The sequence below is a fragment of the Thamnophis elegans genome, chromosome 7 (genome assembly GCF_009769535.1).
Source record: "Thamnophis elegans isolate rThaEle1 chromosome 7, rThaEle1.pri, whole genome shotgun sequence".
Classification (NCBI taxonomy): Eukaryota; Metazoa; Chordata; class Lepidosauria; order Squamata; family Colubridae; genus Thamnophis; species Thamnophis elegans.
This window is the reverse complement of record NC_045547.1, coordinates 63445279-63470720: the sequence shown is the minus strand read 5'-3', so window position 1 is coordinate 63470720 and position 25442 is coordinate 63445279. Positions and strand designations below refer to the sequence as shown.

Sequence of the window (25442 nt, the reverse complement as noted above, 5' to 3'; positions counted from 1 at the left end):
GGAACACGATGTTTAATGAATAAAAGTATGCTATTTTAGGGTACTTTTTTCAGCCCTTTGTTCCAGCAATTGGACACATTATTTTTTTAGGATGTCTCCCAAACTCTGCATTGTATTAATGAAATAGTAATAATGACAGGCTTTAAATTGCTCTAGTGTTGAGTGGGTAATGCTGTAAGATGTTACAAATCACTAGTAGGGAAGTTTATATACAGAAAGAGCCATATCATATAAGGCCAAATACTTTGTCACATTGAGCATTCTGTTCTGATCTTCATGTATGTATATCTGTATTTTCAATTCAGGTTTTGATAGATATTTTAGAAGTCGAACCCTAGCAAATAACAGAAGGAATGTGTGGTTTGCAGAATTTTGGGAAGAAAATTTTGGATGCAAGCTGGGCTCTCATGGAAAGAGGAATAGCAACATAAAGAAATGTACAGGTAACTGAGCATGCACTTTGTTCAAGGTATTTTCTTTTCTTTCTTTTTTTTGTGGGGTGGGTTTTGTTAATCTGTCAGGCAGTTGTCTGACTGTCTTGGCTGAAGAATTAATGCTGGAAAAAAAGAGGGGACGTGGTGGCTTGGTGGCTAAGATGTTGAGCTTGTTGATCAGAAAGGTCGGCAGTTCAGTGTTTCGAGTCCCTAGTGCCGTGTAATGGAGTGAGCTCCTATTACTTGTCCCAGCTTCTGCCAACCTAGCAGTTCGAAAGCATATAAAAATGCAAGTAGAAAAATAGGGACCACTTTGGTGGAAGGTAACAGTGTCCCTTGCACCTTCAGCATTTAGTCTTGCTGGCCACATGACCACGGAGACGTCTTCGGACAGTGTTGGCTCTTTGGCTTTGAAATAGAGACAAGCACCACCCCCTAGAGTCGGGAATAACTAGCACATATGTGCGAGGGGAACCTTTACTGGAAAAGCTGCTAAAAGAGTAGCAAATCACATCCTTACTGTTTTCAAGAAAAGTGCAAGAACTTGAGCATGACTTGAAGGAGACTTTTGAAAACTTACTGTTTTTGAATTTTATTCTGATAAAAGTTCTTCAACCTTCAATTCTCATAGCCTGAATCAAGTAGGCTCTTAGGTATTTGTTAAGATTTTATATTGATCTATTGCTAATAAGATTGTTGGAAGAAATTTATAATTGCTGAAAGTCAATTGGTGATGACTTAATTATTTACATTATATCAGTTTATTTGATGAGTTTATGTGGCTAGAGGGCTCTGCCCTGATTTATTGCTTGAAGTTAGCCATATTGTTTGTCATGAACCATATAGAATAGGTTAATGGGAAGTGACTATGATTTCCATGTATAGTTCACATACTCTTTTGCAATGATCAAAAAGCAATAGTGGAAAAAGCATATTATTATCATTTACTTTGCTGCTGGTAGAATTAAAAGAAACAACAGTGAATAATACTTTAAAAAATCATATTTAGGTTTAATTATATTTAATAGGGTTACTGGGTTTAAGTGTGTCAAGGCTCCAGTCTTTAAGATATTTTTCATTGGTTCACTGAGAGTTTTCTTGGTAATATACAAGTGTATGCATGTAATCAATGAAATTGCTGTGAAAGCACATGGTTAATCCATAATCCAATAGTTTTAATAATATGCAGTATTTTGTACCAAATCCTTAGTAATTAAAATAGTTGTAGGCTAAAGATACAAGTGAAAAGATCATTACAGGGCTAAATACAAACTATGTCCTCATTCATTATTAATGAAAGGTGTGTGTACATATATAGACATATCATCTCAAGATGAACCCTACAAATAGCCTCATTTCCTTGCAGCTAATCGATATGTTGTATGACCGGCTTCTGCATTATGTTAAGCATAGTAAAGGGATGCGGTGGCTCAGGGCTAAGAAGCTGAGCTTGTCAATCAGAAAGGTCAGCAATTCAGCGGTTCATATCCCTAGCGTCACATAACAGAGTGAGTTCCCGTTACTTGTCTCAGCTTCTGCCAACCTAGTAGTTCAAAAGCATGTAAAAATGCAAAGTAGAAAAAAATAGTGGGAAGGTAATAGCATTAGTGGGAAGGTAATAGTGTTCCATGCGCCTTTGGCTTTTAGTCATGCTGGCCACATGACCACAGAGACGTCTTCAGACAGCACTGGCTGTTCAGCTTTGGAACGGAGATGAGCACTGTCCCCTATGGTCAGGAACGAATAGCACATATGTGCGAGGGGAACCTTTACCTTTTTAAGCATAGTAAATGGGAACAAGATTTATTGATGTATAAGTAAGCCTTACTCCATTAAAATTATGGTTGCATTTTTAATCTAATAGTGGTCCTATGGACTTATTTTATGCTACTGTTTAAATGTTAGGGTATAGAAATGCTTTCCTCAAAATCTTATCTAAAATGTTAATTAGGATTACTACGTCTTGCATGCCTTTTTACTATAAGAAGAGTAGCTTATATTTCTTATGTTAGCATTTTGTTTTAACTGTTCAGCAATGCTAATCAGGTTTAAATGCTTATAATCACTGACGGCAGTGTTAAAAATAGAGATGGGAGAAGAGATTTCATGAGCCATGTACAGCAAGTTCAGATTTGGCTAATTTTCACAGGTCATGAACAAGCCATAATATTTGTTTCTTTGGAAGACATTTATGGTACTTTATAATGAATTTAAAAATGTATTTTAAGGTTAGAAACCTTTTGGTTGCAATGTTTAAATAGTTTCTATTTTACTCCTGGATATTAAGTTTAAGGTTTAATAAGAAAGAAATATTTACTGCGACTTTTGAATACACTGGAGCAATTTTATAGAATTTTAACTTACATTGTTTGGATTATATTTTTATTCTTTATATATTTGAAGTCACAAAAATAAGCATTGGATTTGGACTGGGCAGAGTTCTAACCCTGTCTGGGCAAGGAAGCCAAGTTGATGACTTTGGGCCAGTCATTTTCTCTCAACAAAGAATGTGATTCTGAAAACATTGCCTTGTCTATAGGAGAACATGATGTAGTCAAATTTTGAGATGTAAATATTTTTTCTGTTACATTTATTTAGTAGCCAAAAGTAAATACAATGGATTACATCAGGATTGACAAACTAGTAAAGTAGTTGGGCAATTCTAGTTGACCTGGTGGGAATCAGCAGTCAAATGTTTTGTGTGGAAACAGCACTTCTATAATTCAGAATTATTAAATATAAAATAAAGATGACAATTCTGTGCCCAGTAATTATCCCATCAATACACTGTTGTGATAAACAGTGTAAATCATTGTGGGCCCTAGATTTGCTGCTGCTTTCGTCTCTTACTGATCTCAAGATAATCATGTCTTCTGGGTCTTCAGCTTTCACGTGTTAAAATCTCAATACGTTTAAGATAACATAAATCCAGTAAAATTACAGTATAGGAAGATTATCTAACCTACCATTAAGTAGTGCATCGGTGTTCTTTTCCAATCAGCAACAATCCACCAATCTCTGGATTGCTTAGGAGCTTTTTAAAAAAATAAATACAAACTTCCAAGGGCAAGACAGTCTGTTGTAGAATTGAATACGTTCTTACCTTTAAGCTCTTTTTAACACTATGCATTATTTCTGTCCAATGGACCCAATCTCAAGGGATCATTAGGTTTTAGATAACTTTCGCTTGTAGAATTTGACAGTGTGAATCTTTAAGAAAATTAATTAATTAATTAATTCATTCATTTAAATCAACCAATTTCGTTGTATTTATTTTATACAATGACAATAAAGGCTATACTATAATTTCTATAGCCACCCATCTCAGTAAATGACTCAGATTGGCTTAAATTAATGTGTCTCTCTTTCTGTGTGTGTGTCTCTCTCTCTCTGTGTGTATGTATGTATGTGTATGTATGTATTCACACACACAGAGATACATACATACAATTAAAATATTAAAACATATTAAAATGATAAAGATATTAAAACCTCCAGATTAAATATACAAAGTGCCATGTATACAATTGACCTGGACTGAAAATCTTGAACTTCCTGAATATAAAAGTAATGGATTGGACACTTAATCTGACTAAAATTTCAGTCTCAGTCTTCTTACTCAACACTCTGTATAGAGTTTTCATGTTCATCCCTGAAAATAATGTTTAGAATAGTAGACATCCAACATCATAACTATATACCCTGTGCAGGAGTACACAAAGATAGTATGTAGCTAAAGTATGCTGCTAAAATGAATTAATATTAGATAAATATTTTGTCTTGTGGGAAGGCATTATTAGTAGCAGCAGAGTGGCCCTTTTCCTAGACTATCACAAGAAATTGTGAGAAAGCTGGGAAAGGAGTGGTAGCAGAATAGACATAAACAATTAAGAAACAGAAGCACCTCAGTTGGAAGCTTACCGTATTTTTCGGAGTATAAGACACATCTTTTTCCCTCAAAAAAGAGGCTGAAAATCTGGGTGTGTCTTATTTATTTATTTATTTATTTATTTATTTATTTATTTATTTATTTATTTATTTATTTAACTTGTATGCCGCCCACTCTTTCTAGACTCAGGGCGGCTTACAAATAAGAAGGGAAAGGGGAATATAAAAATAAAAACAACACTTAAAAATTCAACAACATTCATAACCTAGGATGGGGCTGGATAATTCAACAGCCCCAGGCCTGCCGGAACAGCCAGGTCTTGGTCACTTTGTGGAAGGCTGGAAGGGTAGTAAGGGTCCGAATCTCAATGGGGAGATCGTTCCATAGGGCCGGAGAAGCTACAGAGAAGGCCCTCCCCCGGGAGGGCGCCAGCCGACATTGGCCGGCAGATGGAATCCGGAGGAGGCCTAGTCTGTGCGATCTAATAGGTCTTTGGGACGTGATTGGCAGGAGGCGGTCTCTCAGGTAGCCAGGTCCGATACCATGTAGGGCTTTATAAGTGACGACTAGCGCCTTGAAACCTGTCCGGAGATCAATGGGAAGCCAGTGCAGCTCGCGGAGGATAAGTGTAATGTGGGTGTACCTAGGTGCACCCACAATTGCTCGCGCAGCTGCATTCTGGACTAGCTGAAGTCTTCGAACACTCTTCAGTGTTCGAATACAGCATATTTAGCCTCCCAAAACCCTGCTACCTTTGCAAAAACAGCCATGCATAGCCTTTAGGAGGCTTCCAGAGTACTCCAGGGGCTGGAGGGAGAAATGAGTGAAAAAGAGGCCATTTTGCCCCCCCCCAGCCCCCAGGAGCACTTTATAAGCCTCCTAAAGGCTATGCATGCCCTTTTTTGACAAAAAATGGCTTGTTTTCGTGAAAAATGGGCCTTTTTTGCTCATTTTTGGCCTCCCCAGCCCCCCCCAGGAGCACACTACAAGCCTCCTAAAAGATATGCATGCCCTTTTTTTTGACAAAAATGGGCCTGTTTTTGTGAAAAATGTAAACTTTTTAAAAATTTGCCTCTTTGAAATCTTGGTGCGTCTTATACTCCGGTACATCCTATGCTCTGAAAAATATGGCATTTTGTAAACTTCATCTTAGGTGATACGGTTGGAAATATGGAAAGAAGCATTTTAAACATATTTAGTCTTAATTTATTCACCAGAAATCAGAATGAGAAATTATTCTTAGAGTTTTCAAGATTCTGTGTTTCCAAGATTACCATTAAATATATCTTACTGAAATCTGTGCAGTTCTTGTTTCCTTAATCTCCCCCATCACATAGGTTCAACAACATCTATCAGCACAGAGCAGGTTCTGACATTATGTGAGAAATAGTGATTCATCTTGATAAAAGCAAAGCACCCCTCCTCAAAGCAATGAGGTAGCTGCAGTTTCTGGATGTTTTTACATCTGGGTACATGCATAATTTGCTTTAGATGAAGCTTCTGCCCAAATATTGTCACCAGGGGTGTCAAACTTGCATGATCAAAGCGGTATCACATTATGTATCAGGACTTTCCCCCCCTTTGCTAAACCGGACGTGGCCATGGGCTGCGGGTTCAACAGCCCTGTTTTACACTCTCCTACTAACATGATATTTATATTTTCTCTTTAACTGCCCAGCTTTTGTTACATCAGATAACAACAAGTTTAGGGACTGCATTTGTTTTCTTTCCTTGATTCATATTTTGTTATTAGCTCAGAACATTATGTAGATAAATTCAGTTCCTATATTATTTGATGTAGCATTAAATCAACCTGCTTCTTCTCAAAGTAAACTATATGGGTGAATAACATTTACCCTTGTCTTTTACATGATAGATCATGTCTAATGTAGGAATATTAAAATAAGATACATATCCATTTACTGCTGATTTGTTCAATTTCCATGTGTTCAGTTTTTGTTAAAAAAGAAGTCTGACAGTTTGTTGGAGCAAATAGGCAGATTTGTGTTATGAGAGTATTAGAAAGGAGACTTAAGTCTTTTTAAAAAAAGTACTAGGATAGCCAGGAGTTTTTTGAGGCTGTTTCTGAGTCTCCATCTCTTTATATCAGGATTGATTTCCTAGACAAAGAACATAATAGATGCTGTGTAAATAAACATTTGTTTGCCATTCATTCTAATTGCTTTGACCTAGGCTTTCCCAGCAGCACAAAGCTGAGTCCTCGTCCCGATAAACCCCTTTTATTTAATTTACAGTGAATTGCTCTCCAGCAAAGTCCCGGCCCACAATCTTTCAAGATAGTTCACAATTACCAACATTTATCAGGCTTAGAGAGTGGCCAGGTCAATATCTTTCACACACCACAATTCTTGCATGAATGAACTAATTGTCTCCTGCAAACGCCCCTCCCCTTTCACTCCTCTTTTATTCCCTATGGGAGGGGCCATTCATCATCCACCTGTGGCCTTACTCCCAAGTTGACCCTTGTTCCTCAGCTGTTCCCTTTGTCTGGCAACTCTGTGAATGCACACACAGGGAATAAGCTCCAGATGTTTACCTGCCTCACTGATGTCTGACTCCAAAGGCAGCTGATAACTGGCATAATGCTCTGGCTCCCTCTTTGCCTCCGACACAGAGCCCTTATCAGAGGCTTCCACAGACTCCAGGACTGGCCCATGTTTCTCCTCAACCTCCTACCTGTCCGAATCTGCTGCCAGTTCCACAACACTAATTCTATTTTCTGATAAACCTGGAGCAGAGGTCATGGATATGCTATCTGAATTAGGAATATGCAAAAATGTCCATTCTTGTTGCACCGACTTTCTCAATTTTCTGTCTTTAAAATTAATTTGTCCCATTTCTACCTAAACTTGTACTTTTGTATCAAATTTCTTCATTTTTGTGTGAATTTTTTCCTGACACTGTTTTAAAACACAATTTGAGTAATGGACGCATCTCTTGCAAGTTATTTCCCATAAAGTATCGCATTTGTATGTTCCCTTTTTAAAACGAATAATACATTTTTGTGCTCCTGAACTACATACCTTTAAATGCATACTTTAATTGAACAATGCAATTTCAATGTTTTAGAAAAAAGTGTGACTACTGAAAGAGAACTAAAATTTTGAAAACACAAATGCATACATTATTTTTTTATAAAAAGACCAGAGGACCAAATCTATTCTAATGCCACTAAATGTCTGATTGCATTCAGAATATATTTTTCTTTCTTTACTGTTATCCTTACTGTGATTTCTTTCTTTTCTTGACTAGAAAGACTGTATCCCAACATGAAACACAGGTTTAAAGTTCCTTCTTGAAAGAAAATACAGAAAAATAAAATGCTGCTGTTTTGGTTCTATTTGTATGCACCAAAAAGAATCTAAGCATTTTTGTCAGCAAATGGTTTACTGCCTCCCTCCCACCCTCCCACCCACCCATCCTCTGTCTCCCCCCTCCCATCTTATGACTCATGCACCACTTCATGTGTATTAGGAAAACTGTTTATCTTCTCAATTTAAAAATAGTACACTTGCTGAGACAGAAGCTATGGCTCAAAGCCTATCAAACATATCTATGGACTACGTTATAAAAAACAGGATGCATTTCCCCAGGAATGAATTTTTGAGTTTTCTGCTAAACCTGTATCTGTTGTTTGATTAAATAGGAATTGCTTTAGTCTGTCTATTTTCATGTTATCTATACTGGCTAATATTGTCCAGTGCTTAGATAAAGGCTTTACTGAAGAGAGTCTACAACTGAACTAAGAACTATTTACTGCAATACATGCACTCTGCAGGTGAGCAATACAGATCTTTGCAAGAGTTCTTGCTTTTCAGATTGTGCAGACAATATATTGTTCATTGTTCAACAACAAGCCATAGATGACATATTGAACTGACCAGGTTTTCATGTTAGTTGCCATATCCCAAAAGGAGGTTTATTGACACAATGAAAGCTAAATGAAAGAGACCATGCACTTCTATGACCCTGTGATTATAATATATCAAACTGGGTTGGTAAAGGTTTAGAGTGACATGAAAATAGCATAAAAGAACATTTATCTCGGTCAACTAATCCCCTTGGGAAGTTGATTTAGCTGTAAACAAATCAGGCAGTACAGTACATAGTCAAACTAACTCTACCCACTCAGTTGTTGTGTGGTATCTGGTGGAGAACAGACTGTTGAACCCTTAAATTGCTTTCTGACATTTGTGTCGATGTCTACAATAGATTACACACCATGTTCTAATCCTTCACTATTGTTCAGCACTACAGGTTTCAAATGTGCGCAGACCAACTCTATTAATAATTTGGAGAAGAGGAATGAAAACCTAACCACCTGCTTATTGCTTTCTGAAAATGTATCTGAGAGAATATTTTATCTGAGAGGATATTTTCTTCCATTGTTTCAGCTCACTAATGGTGAATTGGAAATTAGGATATACAGTTGATTTCTTTCTGTATTGTAATTTGATAGTGGTGGCTATAGAAATATACAGGAAGCAATCAAACTCATAGAAGAGAAAACTCATACTTACCCAAATATGATTCTAGCACAAAGGATTTGTGTATTAGAAATGTGAATGTCATAGTAAATTCTCCCTCTCTTCCCTCCCTCCCTCATCCCTCCTCCTCTCTGTATCCACATCTGTACATAAAGTCTGATTGGAGATGGGTGATAATTAAGTACCCTTGGATATATTTTTTAAAGTAATGTTATTAAAGATTATACTATAAAGATTAGTAAAAACTAAAAGAAAAAATAGAAAGACTAAAATTACCCAATACCCTCTCTTGGTAGATTGTATGTCCCCTTTAATGATTAAAATTACACTTTTTAAAAGTGTATCATCTCTGTGTGTCATTCTAATGGCTTGTCTTTTGTAAGTCTGTTTTCAACTCAGTCTTGGTCTTGTGAGGTATAATCTGTTCCTCTTCAATAATATCTTTCAGACATAGGATATTCATAGAAGCTTATTATTATTAATCAATATTTCCAATCGTATAATATTTTGCACCATTCTGTAACTGTTAGGCAAATCTACCCTTTCTTTTCCTTTAATTAAAAGTTTAGTTTAGTTTAGTTTCCTCTGTGTTCAACCTTTAAGTTATCATATTTTTTAAAGATTCAAAACAAATTTATTTTCCCATGGGAAATATTTTTTTACAATTAATTCCAAAATCTTATTTCAAATTTATCTGGACTTGTAGTTCACTTATATTTTTCCAAAATCAAAGTTTTAATCAACCTTTTGCTTTTTTTTTCTTTAATTGCTAACAAAAGTTTTTAAGATTATAGTGAAACATTCTTTCATTAAGAATTGAAGGCAAATTCACCCAGTACTTTCAAACTTGTTTATTTTTATTTATTTATTTATTTTGTCAAGCATGTATTGGACAACATATACAGTATGTATGTGTGTGTGTGTGTGTGTGTGTGTGTGTGTATGTGTCTCTCTCTCTCTCTGTGTGTGTGTGTATGTGTATATATATATGTGTATATATATATATGTACATATGTATATGTGTATGTATGTATGTATGTATGTATGTATGTATGTCTATGTATTTCTATGTATGTATGTGTGTGTGTGTATATATATATATACATGTATGTATGTATGTATATGTATGTCTATGTATGTATGTGTGTGTGTGTGTATATATATATAGTCTCCCTTTATTTATTTATCAGCACAATAAACACACACACACACACACACACACACACATATATATATATACACACATACATACATACATACATACATACACATACACACACACACACAGAGACACAAACACACACACACACACATACAAACATGATTTTGGATACATGAAATGGATATGAATAAAAATAAACCTTAGGACAGGGACGGTAAGCACAAGCGTTGCACGCTTCTTACAAACCTCTCAGGAATGGGGTGAGGTCGACAGTAGACAGTCTAAGGTTAACATTACTTGGGTTTGGGGAAGAAACCACATAGTCAGGTGGTTAAGTAAGTAAGTAAGATCTTTATTACGGTCAAAGTCTAGCAATATACATTTGTCTTTACACTATATTAAAAATACTAACATTAAAATATAATTAAAAGTATTTACATTAAAAGTGGATAATAACAGTATGGTCCATAGGCATTAACCACTCTGATTTCTGAAAGTTGAAAAATAGTGAACAAGCAATTTCCAAAAGTGATTATAAAAGAAAGTATGCAAATTTAATGTCTTTCAAAAGTGCCAACCATGGTTTTGAGGAAGAGAATTATTTCTTCATCTCCCAGTGCTCACTAAAGATCTGCCTGGAATTTGTCTTCAGTCTGCCATTCTTTTTCCACAAATCACACTAGGACATTTTCTATGTTGAAACAACCTATTAAAACAAACTTGGTTTCAATAGCATTACTGACTACTTATGAATAAAAGGAATTAACTGCCATCCAATGTTCTGGGGGGAAAAAGCCCATGTTCTATATAGCCAGGCTTATGAATAATACTGTGTGCCCTAGAAAAATGTAGCTTTATCATTTCAATTTTGTTTTATTGCTAACAAGAAAGCTAACTTTGTTCACATTGCACTTAAAATATAGATTACGTTACACAATAATATTAAAAATATATCTCAGCAGTTTTCTACTTTATGTAACCTTATTAATTTGTACATTATCTGCAAAGTACCAGTGTGTCCCTCAAATAAGCTGATTTGCAGCAAAAATGTGACAAAAACAACACTCTAGAATGGTGATTTAAATTTCATGGCAGATCATTTTATTTGACCTTAATAAACTACAGCTATCTGTAATACGATTTGTAGTTTGGTAGGAATATATTTGGAGGTTCAAATAAACTTTGGTTTAAATTATGTTATACCTAAAAAAAGATAAATAAAAATCCATTTTGCATGGATGATTTACATGCAAGGATATTTCTCATAAACCTGTAGAAATGATTGTGAAACTTGATAGTGAAATGATCATATCATATATGAGATATAAGTAATCATTTGTTGCTTTGTTGTTGTTTTTTTGCCTATGATCAAGTTCTAGCAACAGGAGTCTGACTGGTGTCAAGTAAAAATGAAATGGAAAAGAAAGATCTACTCTAAATAGCAAGCTTAGTTTGGGTAAATGAAATGATGCAAAAACCACTAAGCTATTAATCTGAGTAGATAAATATTGGCTATCTACACAAATATTGATTAAATATTTCTACCGTCTGTCTGTCTGTCTGTCTGTCCGTCCGTCCATCCATCCATCCATCCATCCACCCACCCACCCACCTATCTCTATCTCTATCTCTATCTCTATCTCTATCTCTATCTCTATCTCTATCTCTATCTCTATCTCTATCTCTATCTCTATCTCTATCTCTATCTCTATCTCTATCTCTATCTCTATCTCTATCTCTATCTATCTCCATCTCTCCATCTCTCCATCTCCCCACCTATTCTCCTATCCACCTATCCATCCATCCATCCATCCATCCATCCATCCATCCATCCATCCATCCATCCATCCATCCATCTATCTATCTATCTATCTATCTATCTATCTATCCGTGTGTGTATGTTGGATCCATGTTCCAACAAATTCCTTAAGCCTGCCTGCCTTCCTTCCTTCTTCCTCCTCTCTCCGTTTCAAGAAACCATTACTTCTTTTAAAACCAATATCACTGAAAGTGGTGGCCCATATCGGTATCAGGACAACAACACAAGTTAACCATGTTAAAAAGGGAAAGAAATTTAACTTTTATTTAATAAACAAACCTTTTAATGTGACTCAATACAACATTAAAGATAAGGGATAATTTCCTTAAAATATAGAATAGGTTGCACTCATTTGCATGTTCTTACCTGGAGTAATTCTAAGATTTACAAAAATAAAATATGATAAGAAAAAAAGAACCTTGAAAGATACCTCAATGAGAAGCAAGAAGCAAACCCTGAGTTAGGTGGGGAAAAATAGAATCAGCCGACAGACTGAAAATAACTGGTGTACACTGTACATGAACTTTAAAAAGGAAAAGGTAATAATTGCAGAAAGTAGGATAGAGAACCTGAAAATGTTGTCTGAGCAAAATCTCAACAAATAATGAATGCTGAATATCGGCCAGAAGAGAAAGAAAACTAGAAGAAATGACTGATGTCATGCCCTCTACTATAAAAGGGCTTGGCTGGAATCTTAGGGGAAAAATAAAATGTGGAATACTATATTTTTCTGACAGTACTTCTCATAAAGTATATTTATTTACCCTTCTATTAAGACTTTCGTGATAAAAATAATGTTCAAGCTACAGAATAAATTATTGAAATATTTGTCATAAAAATAATAATATAAATAATATGACAGACATATTAATTACATTGGTATTGATTCTAACTTCAATGGACTGGGCAGTATTTCAGGTTTTTTTTTCAAAATTGTCTTCTACCTCTTCAAATGGTGGTGCAACTTCTGCTGACTGCCGCCTGCCTTCAATTGGCAGATTGAATGTCACCAAGCTCAAGGTTGACTCAGCCTTCCATCCTTCTGAGGTGGGTAAAACAAGGACCCAGATTGTTGGGGCAATATGCTGACTCTGAAGACCCCTTAGAGAGGGCTGTAAAAACACTGGGAAGTAGTATATAGGTGTTATTGCTACTTCTTCAAAGTTTGGAATAAAGTAAAGTGACTATTCTGAAATCAAGGGTTGTGGAAAAAGGGAATAGCATTGAACAGAAATAATGGAAGGTGTGTCGCATCATTGTCTTCCACAATGTCTCAAAGTACCTCTGATTGCAAAATTCAGAGTAGAAACAAATTTGCTCGTTGTTTAAAAAATATTCAGAATTACAAAAAAAGAGTTATCAGAATCAACTTCTGCTGAACTAAGCCAGATAAATGTATTTTTTTAAAAAAAGATACTTTATAATATTTACAGGGGAATCCTAAACCCTGCTGGAGAAGAGTAGCAAACATGGAATAGAAATGCCCTTTTCCTGGAAGGAACATCAACCCTATGGTTAGATGTGAAGAGCCATAGAGTTAGAAAGGGTCATTTAGGTGATCAAGTCCAACCCCCTGCCCAGTGAGTAATCAAAATTAAAGCATCACTAACAGATGGCTCTCCTGCCTCTGCTTAAAAAAGCATTTAGGGAAAGGAACTCACTACCTCTTTGCATAATTGATTCTGCTGTCAAACTGCTTTTACTGTTAAGATTTTTTCCCCCTAATTAGACTCGGCCTTCCTATACAGTAATTCCATGAACAGGTCTTATTCATGTGACATCCTTTCAAATATCTCAGGAGGGCTAATAGTTCCCTTCAGCCATGCTAATTAACACAAAATGCACAAAATCATTGTCTCTTGTCTTTATTCATCTTTTTTTTGCTCTTCACCTGTCCCTGATTACACTGAATCCTTCTTATGACATAATGACCAGAATGAGATACAACTGTCAAATTGAAATTTGACAAATGCGGGGAAAAAACTGTAAGAGAATGCCTCCATTAGTTTGGAAACTATGCTTCAATTGATGCAACCTAAAATGACACTTGAATCTTTTTCAATCAGCTGCTGTTCCAAAATTTTTCTCATAGTTATTGTTTCCAAGCTTATTCTTGTAACATTTGTATTCAGTATATTCCAAGTGAGGAATTTTTCATTTGTATATGTTACATTTCATTGTGTCCCTCAGTTTATTTTTCAAACCTATCAAGCTAATTTTAATTTTATTTAATCCTTTGAAGGCATTAGATACCATGCCTAATTTTGTGTTAACAGAGGATTTGACTGAATCTATCCGAGTCACTAATAAAAATCTTAAAGAGTTCAGTATGGAAGCTTGAACCCTATAATAGACTCAATATCCCATGACACTATGATGTGTGCAATTTTCAACCCAGCTCATAATAGACTTAATTGTCCTGCCACCTATCTTATATAAATAGCTCTAGTAGTTTAGAAGGTACCATGTACTTACCATGTGAGAGCTATCTCTATAGTTTATAATAAGAGAAAAGATTACTTTTCAATTATAATAACTACAACATTTCAGATGCATGTATATTTGGAATTTGAGTAGATACTAAATGCTCTTGGTAAGGAATGTCATTAAGTATTCCCAACAGTACCATTGTTGGAAAAGCATCCAAATGTTCCAGTATAACGGCTCCCTAAGGTAATGGGCAAGTAAATGATAAAAAGATTGAAAAAAGGAAGGTGTGAAAATTAATTATAATAGAGGCATGCATTTTCAGTTCTATCTATCTCTTTGAATATTGAGGTCAAAGATTTTTGCTTGAGTTTTTCCAGTTTTTACCCAGACACAGATGGACAAAAATCAATGGGTGAGCCCTCAGTAAACCAAGTTGGCTGTTATGTGCTTCTTTCAGGACACTGGAGTCTATCTGTCAATATTAATTGGGTCAAAGCTTTTCTTATGCCAGTACTTTTAAGTAGCAGAACTGTACACAGGTTGCAAGGTATCTCCCATGTTTCAATTAGTAATGATCTGAAATTTTGCCACTCTAATGAATTTTGCACTCCCCTTTCCCCTTTAAGATGAAAGTAGTTAGAAACTGCCTAACACTGGATATTTTATCTGAAACACTTATTAAGTTACTGGATAGATGGCTTGTGAAAATATCTTATTAGATATTTAAATGTGAATGAACCATATCATTTTGTAACAAATTCAGAAAAAGCAAATGCATTTTGTGCAACAGAGCTTTTTTTGTTTTGTTCCCACTTTAACTTCTTACCCTGTTCTCAAATATTTGAAAAAAAAAAAGGATTGGAATACACAGTTGCAGCTTAGTTTATGGCACCAAGTATTTTCAAACTAAGCAACTTTCCTGTCATCCATTTCCTCTAGTTTATTCATGTGAATAACATTCTTACAAATATGAATGGCTGAAATATTACTAATGTTTGAGGCCCTATTCAATTCATTCAATTTGTTTTGCCCAGCTTGCTCTGCTATAGTTGAATTTAATGAATTTAACTATCATCAATTTGCACTGGAATGTATAGTTGGCTACACTAAAATAATATAATAAATAATACAGACATGACATGACATAGCATAGTACAGCATAAAAATAGAACCCAATATAATCAGTTTGGACATTTTCTTTATTGTATGTACCAATTTGTCAATTCTGTTTTTTTACAGAAGACAAAGTAATTACAAAGTGCTAACAACATATTCATATTTATAGCATTCAGTAAAATAATTATTTAAATAATAGAAGATGGATATTGAGGGAAATTATTCAATGAAATCTACCAGGTTGAAGTTCAAGGTTCAACCTGATTTGGTTGACACTTTGTGTAACATAGCTGTGCTTTGGAGATAAGTAACTAGGACATTGGGAGAAGTAGCCGTTATATGTATCATTGCCACCTTATACCTTGACTTTGGACTGCTAGTAGGGAATGGGTTTGCTCTCAGTTTATATTCTAGTGGCTTGCCCTGTCAATATTGGTGAGAGTGGTCTTGGAAGTTCTTTGGTTGGGCTATTTACTGTTAGTTTGTTTGGCATTTTCCTTGATTGTTAATTTTTTGATTGTTGGTCGGATGTTAATCTTGGTGTTAATCTACACTCATCTGGGTGCTGATTCCTAATGGGAAGGTGTTTTGGTATTTTTATTCTCTGTTTGGCCTGTCTCTTTTACATAATATGTAGATATTATTTATGTCTACATATCTATTGATGGCTAATTTGTCAGAGTGCTAGGTTTCTAGTGTTTTTGGATTTGGTTCAGTCTAGAATGGTTACACTTTCTCAATTGAGACGATGGTTGAATCTGTTGTGAAATTAAAGAATGTCCATCATGTTTTATGATTAGTATGGTAGTTGGTGTTCATGGATGCATTCTGCTAGTCTTCTGCTTGTTTGTCCTATCTAGTAGCTGTTGCAGTCATTATACTGCATGTTGTAGATGACTCCTATTTTGTCTTCTGCTGCTCAGTAGTCTTCAACCACGTGGAACACAAACCAACTAAAGCCTTTCAAAACATCCTAAGTAAACCAAAAGACTCAGCAGCCCCAAAATATAAACTGAGAGGAAGCCCTACCCTTTACTATGTTAATATTAGTTTGAGTAATGAATTGTCTGCAAGAAAATAACCAAGCTTAGATAATACCAAGGACCCCTATGTGACATTATCACTGCTTTATCAGGATATTTACAAGAAAGGAAGAAGTGGCAACTCAGTGTACATAAAACTGCAAAATATCAGCATCTTTCAAAAGGTACAGCAATGGACCCAGATTCATTTTGAGTTGTTTGTTTTGGTTTTCCCCTCACTTTTTCTTTAAGTCATTGAAGGTTAATGAAGAACATAAAAGCAATCGCATCTGGAAATGACATAATCTACTCTTTGCCCTAGAGAGAATGAGAGTAAGTTTTTAAGTCATAAGCCCAGGGGGAGACATGCAGTGCTTATAAAATATAAAGTTGCAAATGAGAAGTTGTGCAATTGATTAAAGGCAATCTTTCTGTATAAATAGGAATTGTACTAATGGAGAATTTGCGGTCATTGTGATGAGAATTCAAAACTTAACTTGTGCACCCAGTTTTATTTTCACAGAAGAAATAAAGGTGACCATGCTCAGCAAAATACATATGTAAGATGAAAGATAAAGACTCCTTTAAATCAGATTAAACTGCTGGTGATGGCATTTATGCAATTTTATTAGCAACATTACCAAAGTGTGGTTTCATTGCCACTGCTGCCTCCTCCTTTTTAGTTCCTTTAACTGCAGGACAGAGATAACTCCCATCTTCTCATTTTATCTCAATTTGTTTGTCTCTTAATAAAAAAGGGAACTATAGAGAAAGAGATTAAAGTGTATGTTTACTATTTTCTTTCTTTATTCTTTTCTGAGTTCACGTCTCTTGTTCAAACTAATTGGAGAGGGTGCAGTATCGCTATTGTTTTTGATTGCAATGTTCAGATGCTGTGATGTGCCTAGACTTACAAAGATTAGAATCATTCCCTCTAACAGTCTATGGAAATCAGTGGTGGGTTCTGGATCCCGTTCCAACCGGTACGGTTGGAATGGGCCCAGCGTTGCTCACATGGACATGCGCTGCATGCACATGCACACACGCAAGATGCATATGTCATACCTGCCTGCGATGCCTCCACAAGCCTCCGCAAAGCTCCAGCTGCTCGGCGGAGCATCGCGCAGGGACCGTATGTGCCATGCACGGGCGCAGAAGCGCCAAAGGCTTAAAGGACAGGTAAGGAGCTCGGGCAGGTGGGTGGGCCCTCCAGAGCACCATACCAGAACGGTACCCAGTGCTCCGGACAGGCTCCAGTACACCTGCACCGGGGCGTACCGCCTGCTACCCACCGCTGATGGAAATGGAAGTTAGACTGAAGAATTAGGATAGAAAGAATATTGACACTTTTGGAATTTCATGTTCATTCTTCAGACTCCTGAGAATAACATGGACAGAAAGCAAACAAATGGATCACTAAACAAATCAATGCAGAATTCTGACTAGAGTCACAAATGACCATGTAAATTAAATACATTATGTGATGAACTTGCTGACTGAGGAAGCTGGAAAAGGTGGAAGTAAAGAGAAGGTGAAGATAACCAGAACAAGGTAGATAGAGCCAGTTGTATTGAATACATTGTTAAAATATCTGAACAATTAGGTTAAGAACAGAAAAAAATCTATGTGGTTACTGAGAGTACAGAAATGAACACACAACATGTCAATTTGTCATTAGGGATTTTACTTCAGAAACAATATTTCAATGTGGTATTTAAAAGGAGTTGCACAATATCAGGAAAGACATTGTCATGTTTATTTTGCCAGGAATAATTTTTACACTGTTTGCCATAGCTGAAGGTCACCACAAAGTAACTCAGTGTAATCAGAGCAGAATTGTGCTGGGAAAGGTCCTACTGTAACTTTAAAGTATAGAACATTTATTCAGTGATGATATTCTTTACTGTTTCAGTCTGATTGTATATTTCCAAGAACATGGATTTTGATGCAGTTATTTACTTTCTGTACACTGTGCTAAAATATTTATCTGACACATTAGTTTCCTGTGCTCAGGCTTTATTGATCTTTGTGAAACCAAACTCAAAGAGGAAGTATTAAAGACTTGAAATTAAATTTAAAATGTATCTGTCATAAATGTCCTTGTCATAATATTTCTCACATAAACCCTATAAGAACTTGGGCCTGTTGTCTTTCTAAAAAAAAAAAGCTGGTCATCTGAAGCATCTCTTTCCTTGTAACATGATGGAAAATCAATCAGTGGACAGGGCTATTCAGATTAAGGACCTGAAAGAGCTTTTGAAACAGTCCATTTCAAATGGTCCATTGTAATTTAAGCAAGTCTTAGTTCAGTAATTAACAACATTGATAAAGAAGATTGTATCCTTTATCCTTAGATTGTTTAATTAGGATTGTCTATTTTTGATTGAAAATGTGAAATGAAATATGATAAGAAGTCCCAAACAATCTTACCAAACAAAAAATCAAAATCAAATTAGCAAAAACTTTTAATGGGTTTTGCTTTTTGATATAAATCTTTGTTGGGAAAAGTGTGAGGCTGAAACTAATTAGATGCCCTCTAGTAGTGGGAACTTGTGTTCAAGTGGTGTAGCAAAGGGAATTTTGCATTAGAAAGGCTGAGTCTCTAATGCAGGTAGTGAAGGAAAGACATTCCTTCACTATCTTCCTGATATAGCCATTTAGTGTGATTATTAATAAACTGTTTAGCTTAAATTACCTACTTTATAAACTCCATGATACTTTTTTTTATTGTATCATTATACATTTCCTCCTGTCCTTATCAAATCTATACCACAAATTTATAGCTATTATATCTTTTCCCCTAAGAAATAAGTGAATTGGAAGTTTTAATGGCGATGAACAGGACACTCACTTTGTAGAAATGTAAACCATCTGTGTTTCCTTCTCTAGGAAGTGCTGAGTGTGTTTCACTTATAGTGACATAATGTGACCTTATGAGTTAATAATGATAATAAATTAATTATTATTTCAAATGATTACTGATTTGTTTTCGTTTGAATAATAGTTATATTTCTGGTTTCTAAGTAATTTCTAATTTATAAGTGAAGCATTTAGTGTTATAGTGCAATTTTCTTAAACTAGAAGTTTAAAATTTAAATGTATCTAAAGGACTAACTGCTGATTGCACCAACAGACAGGTATTTACTTATTTATTTCTATGAGGTGTCTTTGGTGCTCTCTGAGAGCACAAGGACCACCCATTTCAACCCTGAGCTACAATGTCATCATCTTCTTTTAATGACCCCTTAATCCTTTGTGGGGTGGAGTCTAGGTAACTGAATTGAGCGGAGTGTTTACTGGCTGGATGCATTTCCTGTCACCAATGCAGAGCTTGTTCAGCAGATAGATTCTCTTTGTGCCCAGAGAGAGAAATACCTTCCTCTACCTAGGCTCGAGCTCACAGCCTCCTGATTCACCTCCACCACACCACTGTGAGCTACAATATATACCCCTTATATTATTTATTTTATCCTGCTCATACAACTCTGGAACATAAAAACAATATAAAAATCTTTTATTTCACTAAAAGGAGGCAGTTAAGACAAGAACAGAAGAAGGACCGTGGGAGGGCTTTTCAAAGCACTAATCAATTTCAAGGTTGTGTGGTCTTCTGTGACCCCCATGTAAGTTGGCAGAGTTTGGCCTTCAACTCTATATCTTCTGGATTTGTATGCTCAATGTAACTAGCCATTAAACATTTAACTTGAATGTTTAATTTCATGCATTCTGTAAACATTTTGAGTTTTAATATTTTTTATCCAAAGGTTTTGTAACATTTTTATGACAGCCAAGGCCAATAACTCCACCAAAGCTAAAAAGCCCAAACAATGATGCAGAACACAAGAAAATAGGCAGCAACATAAAAGGGATCAGAGAATTATGACTATGACTGGCAGGATGACTGAAGTACCAATTATACTGACATATCCTTGGTGTCACTTGTCTCATTCTGCAAAATGGAAAATGTACTAAAGTCTAAGTACTTCCAAGCTACATGTCATGAACTACGAGTCATGCCCAAAATTAATCTGGGGAACATGGGAATTTTACTAAAAAGGACTTGGTGAAATACTACAAATGTCTCCAAAACATTTATAGCAGACCAAAATATATTCAAATATTCTGATTGCCCCTGAGCCCCTGAACACAAATACTCCCTGTGTGGAATCTTAAGTGGAACAGTTGGAAAAATATTAAAATTAGCCATTGATATGAATGGATTTCATTTTTGTGAGTAATTGTTGATAGAATGGCAGATCTTTTGCATGCAGATTCAACTGACCTGCTTGGAAATAATAAGGCATAAAATACTAGATTCCTTAGTAAAATCTTTTCCCAAGAAGCTGTTTTCATTTATAATTTGAATTGAATTTTATAATAGTTCATTGGCTCTATTTTGAAATGACACGACCCCTTTTTTAATCTCGTTTAAACTTGGTACAGTGGATAGATTAAGTAACAAGCCTTTGGATTACTTTAGGTCAGCCTTTCCAATCACTAGAAGTGTGGACTTTGGCTCCCAGAACTTTCCATAACAGCCATTAGATCTATCTGTGGTCAACTGAATATGCCTTCATGCTGTAGAGGTGACATTAAATCATCTTATTGAGAGGCTGAGAAGGGATACATGTTATCTCTATGAGGCATATCACTTTGCTGCATTAACTCAATAGTGTGTAGCTGAAAGAAGCAATGGAAAAGACTTTTGGGTGTTTCCAAAATCTCTTTGATATTGGAATTATATAAGGAGGCTCTAGTCCAGTTACTATCCCTAGATTTTTCATAAGTGGCAGAAAGGATTTGGTGATACCAAATGAAGATGATGGATTAGTATAAATGAGTATATTTACAAATAAAGTATTGGGTTGTAACAAGTTAACATTGTTATTTCTGAAGAAAAGTATATACTTAAATAAATATGAATATGAAAAGTATAAAGTAAGTTTAGAGATATTGAAAATAATAATATGGTTAAGACTGATGCTTTGCTTTATAGGATGTCAGCTTTTTAATTATTTTTTAAAACATTAAAGTAATATTCAATTAAAGCTAAGTGGGACAGAATGCTACCTGCTGTTATAATGATACTCAAGGATATCATGTTGCTTCCTCCTGATCTAATAGTTTTTTTCCTTCAAAAATAGTTGGATTTTTTCCCTTATGATCAAAAACTCATCATATGGCATGTACTACTACTAATAAGCATCTGAAAAACACATTGTTATAGAATAGTCTAATAATGTATAAGCATAGAATATAGATTTTTTCCCCCAATCTCATGCACATACCCAAATTTATTATTCAACATGGATCTAAAGAAGAATATGTTGTATATGAGACTGAAAACTTTTGCTTTTTAGAGTTTCTGTATTTATCTGTGGCTAAAATAAGTGAGATTCACTTCCATTAGTTTTGCATTTGGATAAAAATTATAATACTTTATGATTCAAAAGTGTATTACTTTCCCCTGAAAAATCCATTGGCTAATCTTAAATTTTATTTGAAACTGCAGATCTAATTTTTTACTCTAGTGTTTTACTCTAAGTGTAATACATGGTTTACTGCTTTTTTTGCTCTGATTTAAATAAGGAAGAAAAGGTGTATTTTAAAAATCTTATTTAATTTTTTTAGGACTGTTTATAAACACCCTAAGTATTTTAATTGGTTCAAAATGGTGTGCGTGTGGGGTAGAAATCTTCAGAGAAGGATTCATGCTTAGCCTTTGGTTTATTTATCAGCAAAAAGCAGCTGAGAAAATGTAAATGAGTGATCAAAAATAGAATCTGATACAGCAAAGTAGAATGAATTTTAGGGCTGCAAATTTGTCTGCTAAACTTTGAGGGAACAAACACCACCACCAAATCCCTTGTATATTTAACCTAGGCTTTTTTTTTTTTGGTGGGGGGAGAGAATTGGCCAGGGTAATCCTAGCTTCCAAAATAGTAACGTATTATTTTGATAGCTCATCAAAATGTATGTATTATAGGATTTTGAGTTCTGCCTACTTAAAGAACATCAGTCCAAATAATTTTAGGATCCTAACTAAACAGCAATCTGGTCTAGTTTATTGTCAACTGTTCTGCAATTCTAATTGAATCAATTTGTAAGTGATTTGTGGTGAGCAATTACATGCAGATTGTATACAGCAATGCCAGAAAACTACTGGAGCACTTAAAAGGGAAGCCTCTAACCTTAAAGATGTTTTAATGTTGTATAGTCTACAAGCAAAGTTAAAAGAATGAATTGCATTGATATAACCTCTGAGTCTAATTTCTAATTGTTGTAGTGTTTCTCTAGAAGCAAGTAGAAGTTGCCAAGAAATTTTCTATACCACACTAAATACAACAAATACTATGATGAAGTCAGATGATATCAATCAAATCATATGCTGATACAATTTTTCACATGTCTCGTGAACTTCATAATTGCAGTTACTTTTGGTTTTAACTAACCAAGTTTCTAGTGTTCTTTTCTTTTGTGTGTTTGTTGTTGAACACAACAAAACATAGTGTGACTTAGTGCTTACTTTGCCCACTGTTATACTGAACATGTGTAAGCAATGTACATTTTCTTCCCCCAAAGTTCATTTTCCATTAGAGAAATAGAAATGAGATGGAATCTTTCAGGTTTTTGATAACTTGTATTTTTTTACTATTATGCATTCCTACAAGAGACCTTTACCTTGAGACTCACCTGCTGGTGAAACTATTTTAATTTTGTAAAATCTTGATGATATGAGAACCATTTTGCCCTAGTGGTTAAAAGTACTAGACTAGACATTGGGAGATTGCAAATGTTTAGGCATGGAAAACAGTCATTCTTTCTTAGCCCTGGGAAAAAAAGCAGGAACAAATTACATACCAATGTGCTCCAAGAAAACTGCATGGACTTGTTTATACAGCCACCAGAAGTGAAGCATTCCTCAACAAAAAACAAAACAAGCAAACAACAATTTTGAAGGCAGACAATAGAGTAATATTATCAAACAACTTTGTCCCAGAACAGAAGTTCAGATCTCATGCACACTATTAAATGCCTAGTATATGCCTTGTATATTATTTATCCATCCTTTTTAAAGAATGTTTTGTTCTCCAAGTATGTGGGGAATTGCTAACACTTTGGAAGACAGACTTAAGATTCAGAAGGATCTTAACAGACTTGAACATTAGACAATATCCAACTGATGCAGCTCAGCGGTGAGAAAAGTAACCAAATGTACAAGTACAAGAGAGCCTATATTTGACTCAACAGTCATGCCTGTGAGAGGGATCTAAGTTTCCTAGTGGAGTAGAACTTAAGTATAAGCCAGCTGTGTGCTGCAGCTGCTAAAAGGCAAAGGCTCTATACTGTACTGGTAAGACCATACTTGGAAACCAGTTCTGCATCCAGTTCTGATCACCATGATGCAAAAAAAAATTAATACTGATGCCCTAAAACAGAAGTGTCAAACTTGCGGTGTCACAGCGACATCACATGACATATCGGGACGTTTTTCCACTTTGCTAAACCGAGCATGGACATGATCAGCATGTGATGCATCAGGCCCATGGGCCATGAGTTTGACAGCCCCACCCTAAGAAGAGTGCAGAGTAGAGCACCAAAGATGTTAAAGAATAAGGAAGCTAAATCATATGATGAACGGCTAAGAGAACTAGGTATGTTTAACTCAACAAAGAGAAGGCTTAGGAAATTGTGAAATCCATCTTCCAATGCTTAAAGGACTGTTACAGGGAAGAGGGAGTCAATTTATTCTTCATAGCACCTGAGGGCAGGACTAAAGCAATTGAGGAAAGCTCATCAGATCCAACTTAGAAATGAGGGATTTAATGACAATGAAAATGATTAAATAGTGGAACATCTGGCTTCCTGGAGTTGTAGGTGCTCCATTGCTGGAGGTTTTCAAGGAAAGATTGGACAACTATTTGTCTTGGATGGTATAAGGACTCTTGTCTTGGTCAGAGGTTGGATTAGAAAACTTCCAAAATCCCTTATAGCCCTATAATTTTATGATTAAATATAGAAAATATTATTATTATTATTATTATTATACAATTGTATCACAGCGGCCAGTTGTTTCACTGGATTTGGCATTGGTTACTAGTCGGGCCCCACCCAGGGGCCTAGGATGTCGTAACGTATTTTCGTAATATGCGTGCAGATCCAAGCAGTGCGGCTTTTTGCATTTAACTGATGGTGATTTTGTCCATTTTTAACTGTTTCAAATGTAATTCCAGTGCTTTTGGAATAGCACCCTGTGTGCCAATTACCACTGGAATTACCACTGCTGGTTTGTGCTATAATCGTTGAATTTCGATTTTTAAGTCCTGGTATTTTGCGATTTTTTCATGTTCCTTCTCAGCGACCCTGCTATCACCTGGTATTGCGATGTCTATGATTGTGACCTTATTTTTCTCAACCAGTGTGATGTCTGGTGTATTATGCGCCAGTATTTTGTCCGTTTGTATACGGAAATCCCATAAGATCTTGACCATCTGATTTTCGGTGACTTTTTCAGGCTGATGTTCCCACCAGTTTGTTGCTGTTTTAATATTATAATTTTTGCACAAATTCCAATGTATCATTTGTGCTACTGAATTGTGCCGCAATCTATAGTCAGTCTGCATGATTTTTTTACAGCAGCTGAGTATGTGATCAACAGTTTCATCAGCTTCTTTGCAAAGTCTGCATTTGGCATCATCAGAGGATTTTTTGATTTTGGCCTTAATGGCATTTGTGCGGATAGCTTGTTCTTGCGCAGCCAGGATTAGTGACTCTGTTTCTTTCTTTAATGTACCTGTTGTTAACCATAACCAAGTTTGTTCACTGTCCACTTTATCTTTTATTTTTTCCAGAAATTGGCCATGCAGTGCTTTGTTCTGCCAACTCTCCATTCTTGATTTTATCACATCTTTTCTGTATTCTTGTTTCGTCTGTTGGGCCTTCAGTAGATTTTTGTTCTTTACTTCGATTAATAGATGTTCTTGACTTTCTTTTAAATAATCAGCCAGTGCATGTTTTTCTTCTTCAACTGTTTGCTTGACTTGTAATAATCCTCTGCCACC

General features: G+C 35.5%; 1 protein-coding gene across 1 annotated transcript in view; it reads left to right on the top strand.

Moving 5' to 3' along the window:
• Nucleotides 1-25442, top strand: part of GRM8 (glutamate metabotropic receptor 8) — a 497152-nt gene that overhangs the window by 271044 nt on the left and 200666 nt on the right. Inside the window, exon 5 of the mRNA XM_032221399.1 lies at nucleotides 306-443. Within this exon, the coding sequence (XP_032077290.1) occupies nucleotides 306-443 (138 nt within the window). The remainder of the gene's footprint in view (nucleotides 1-305; nucleotides 444-25442) is intronic.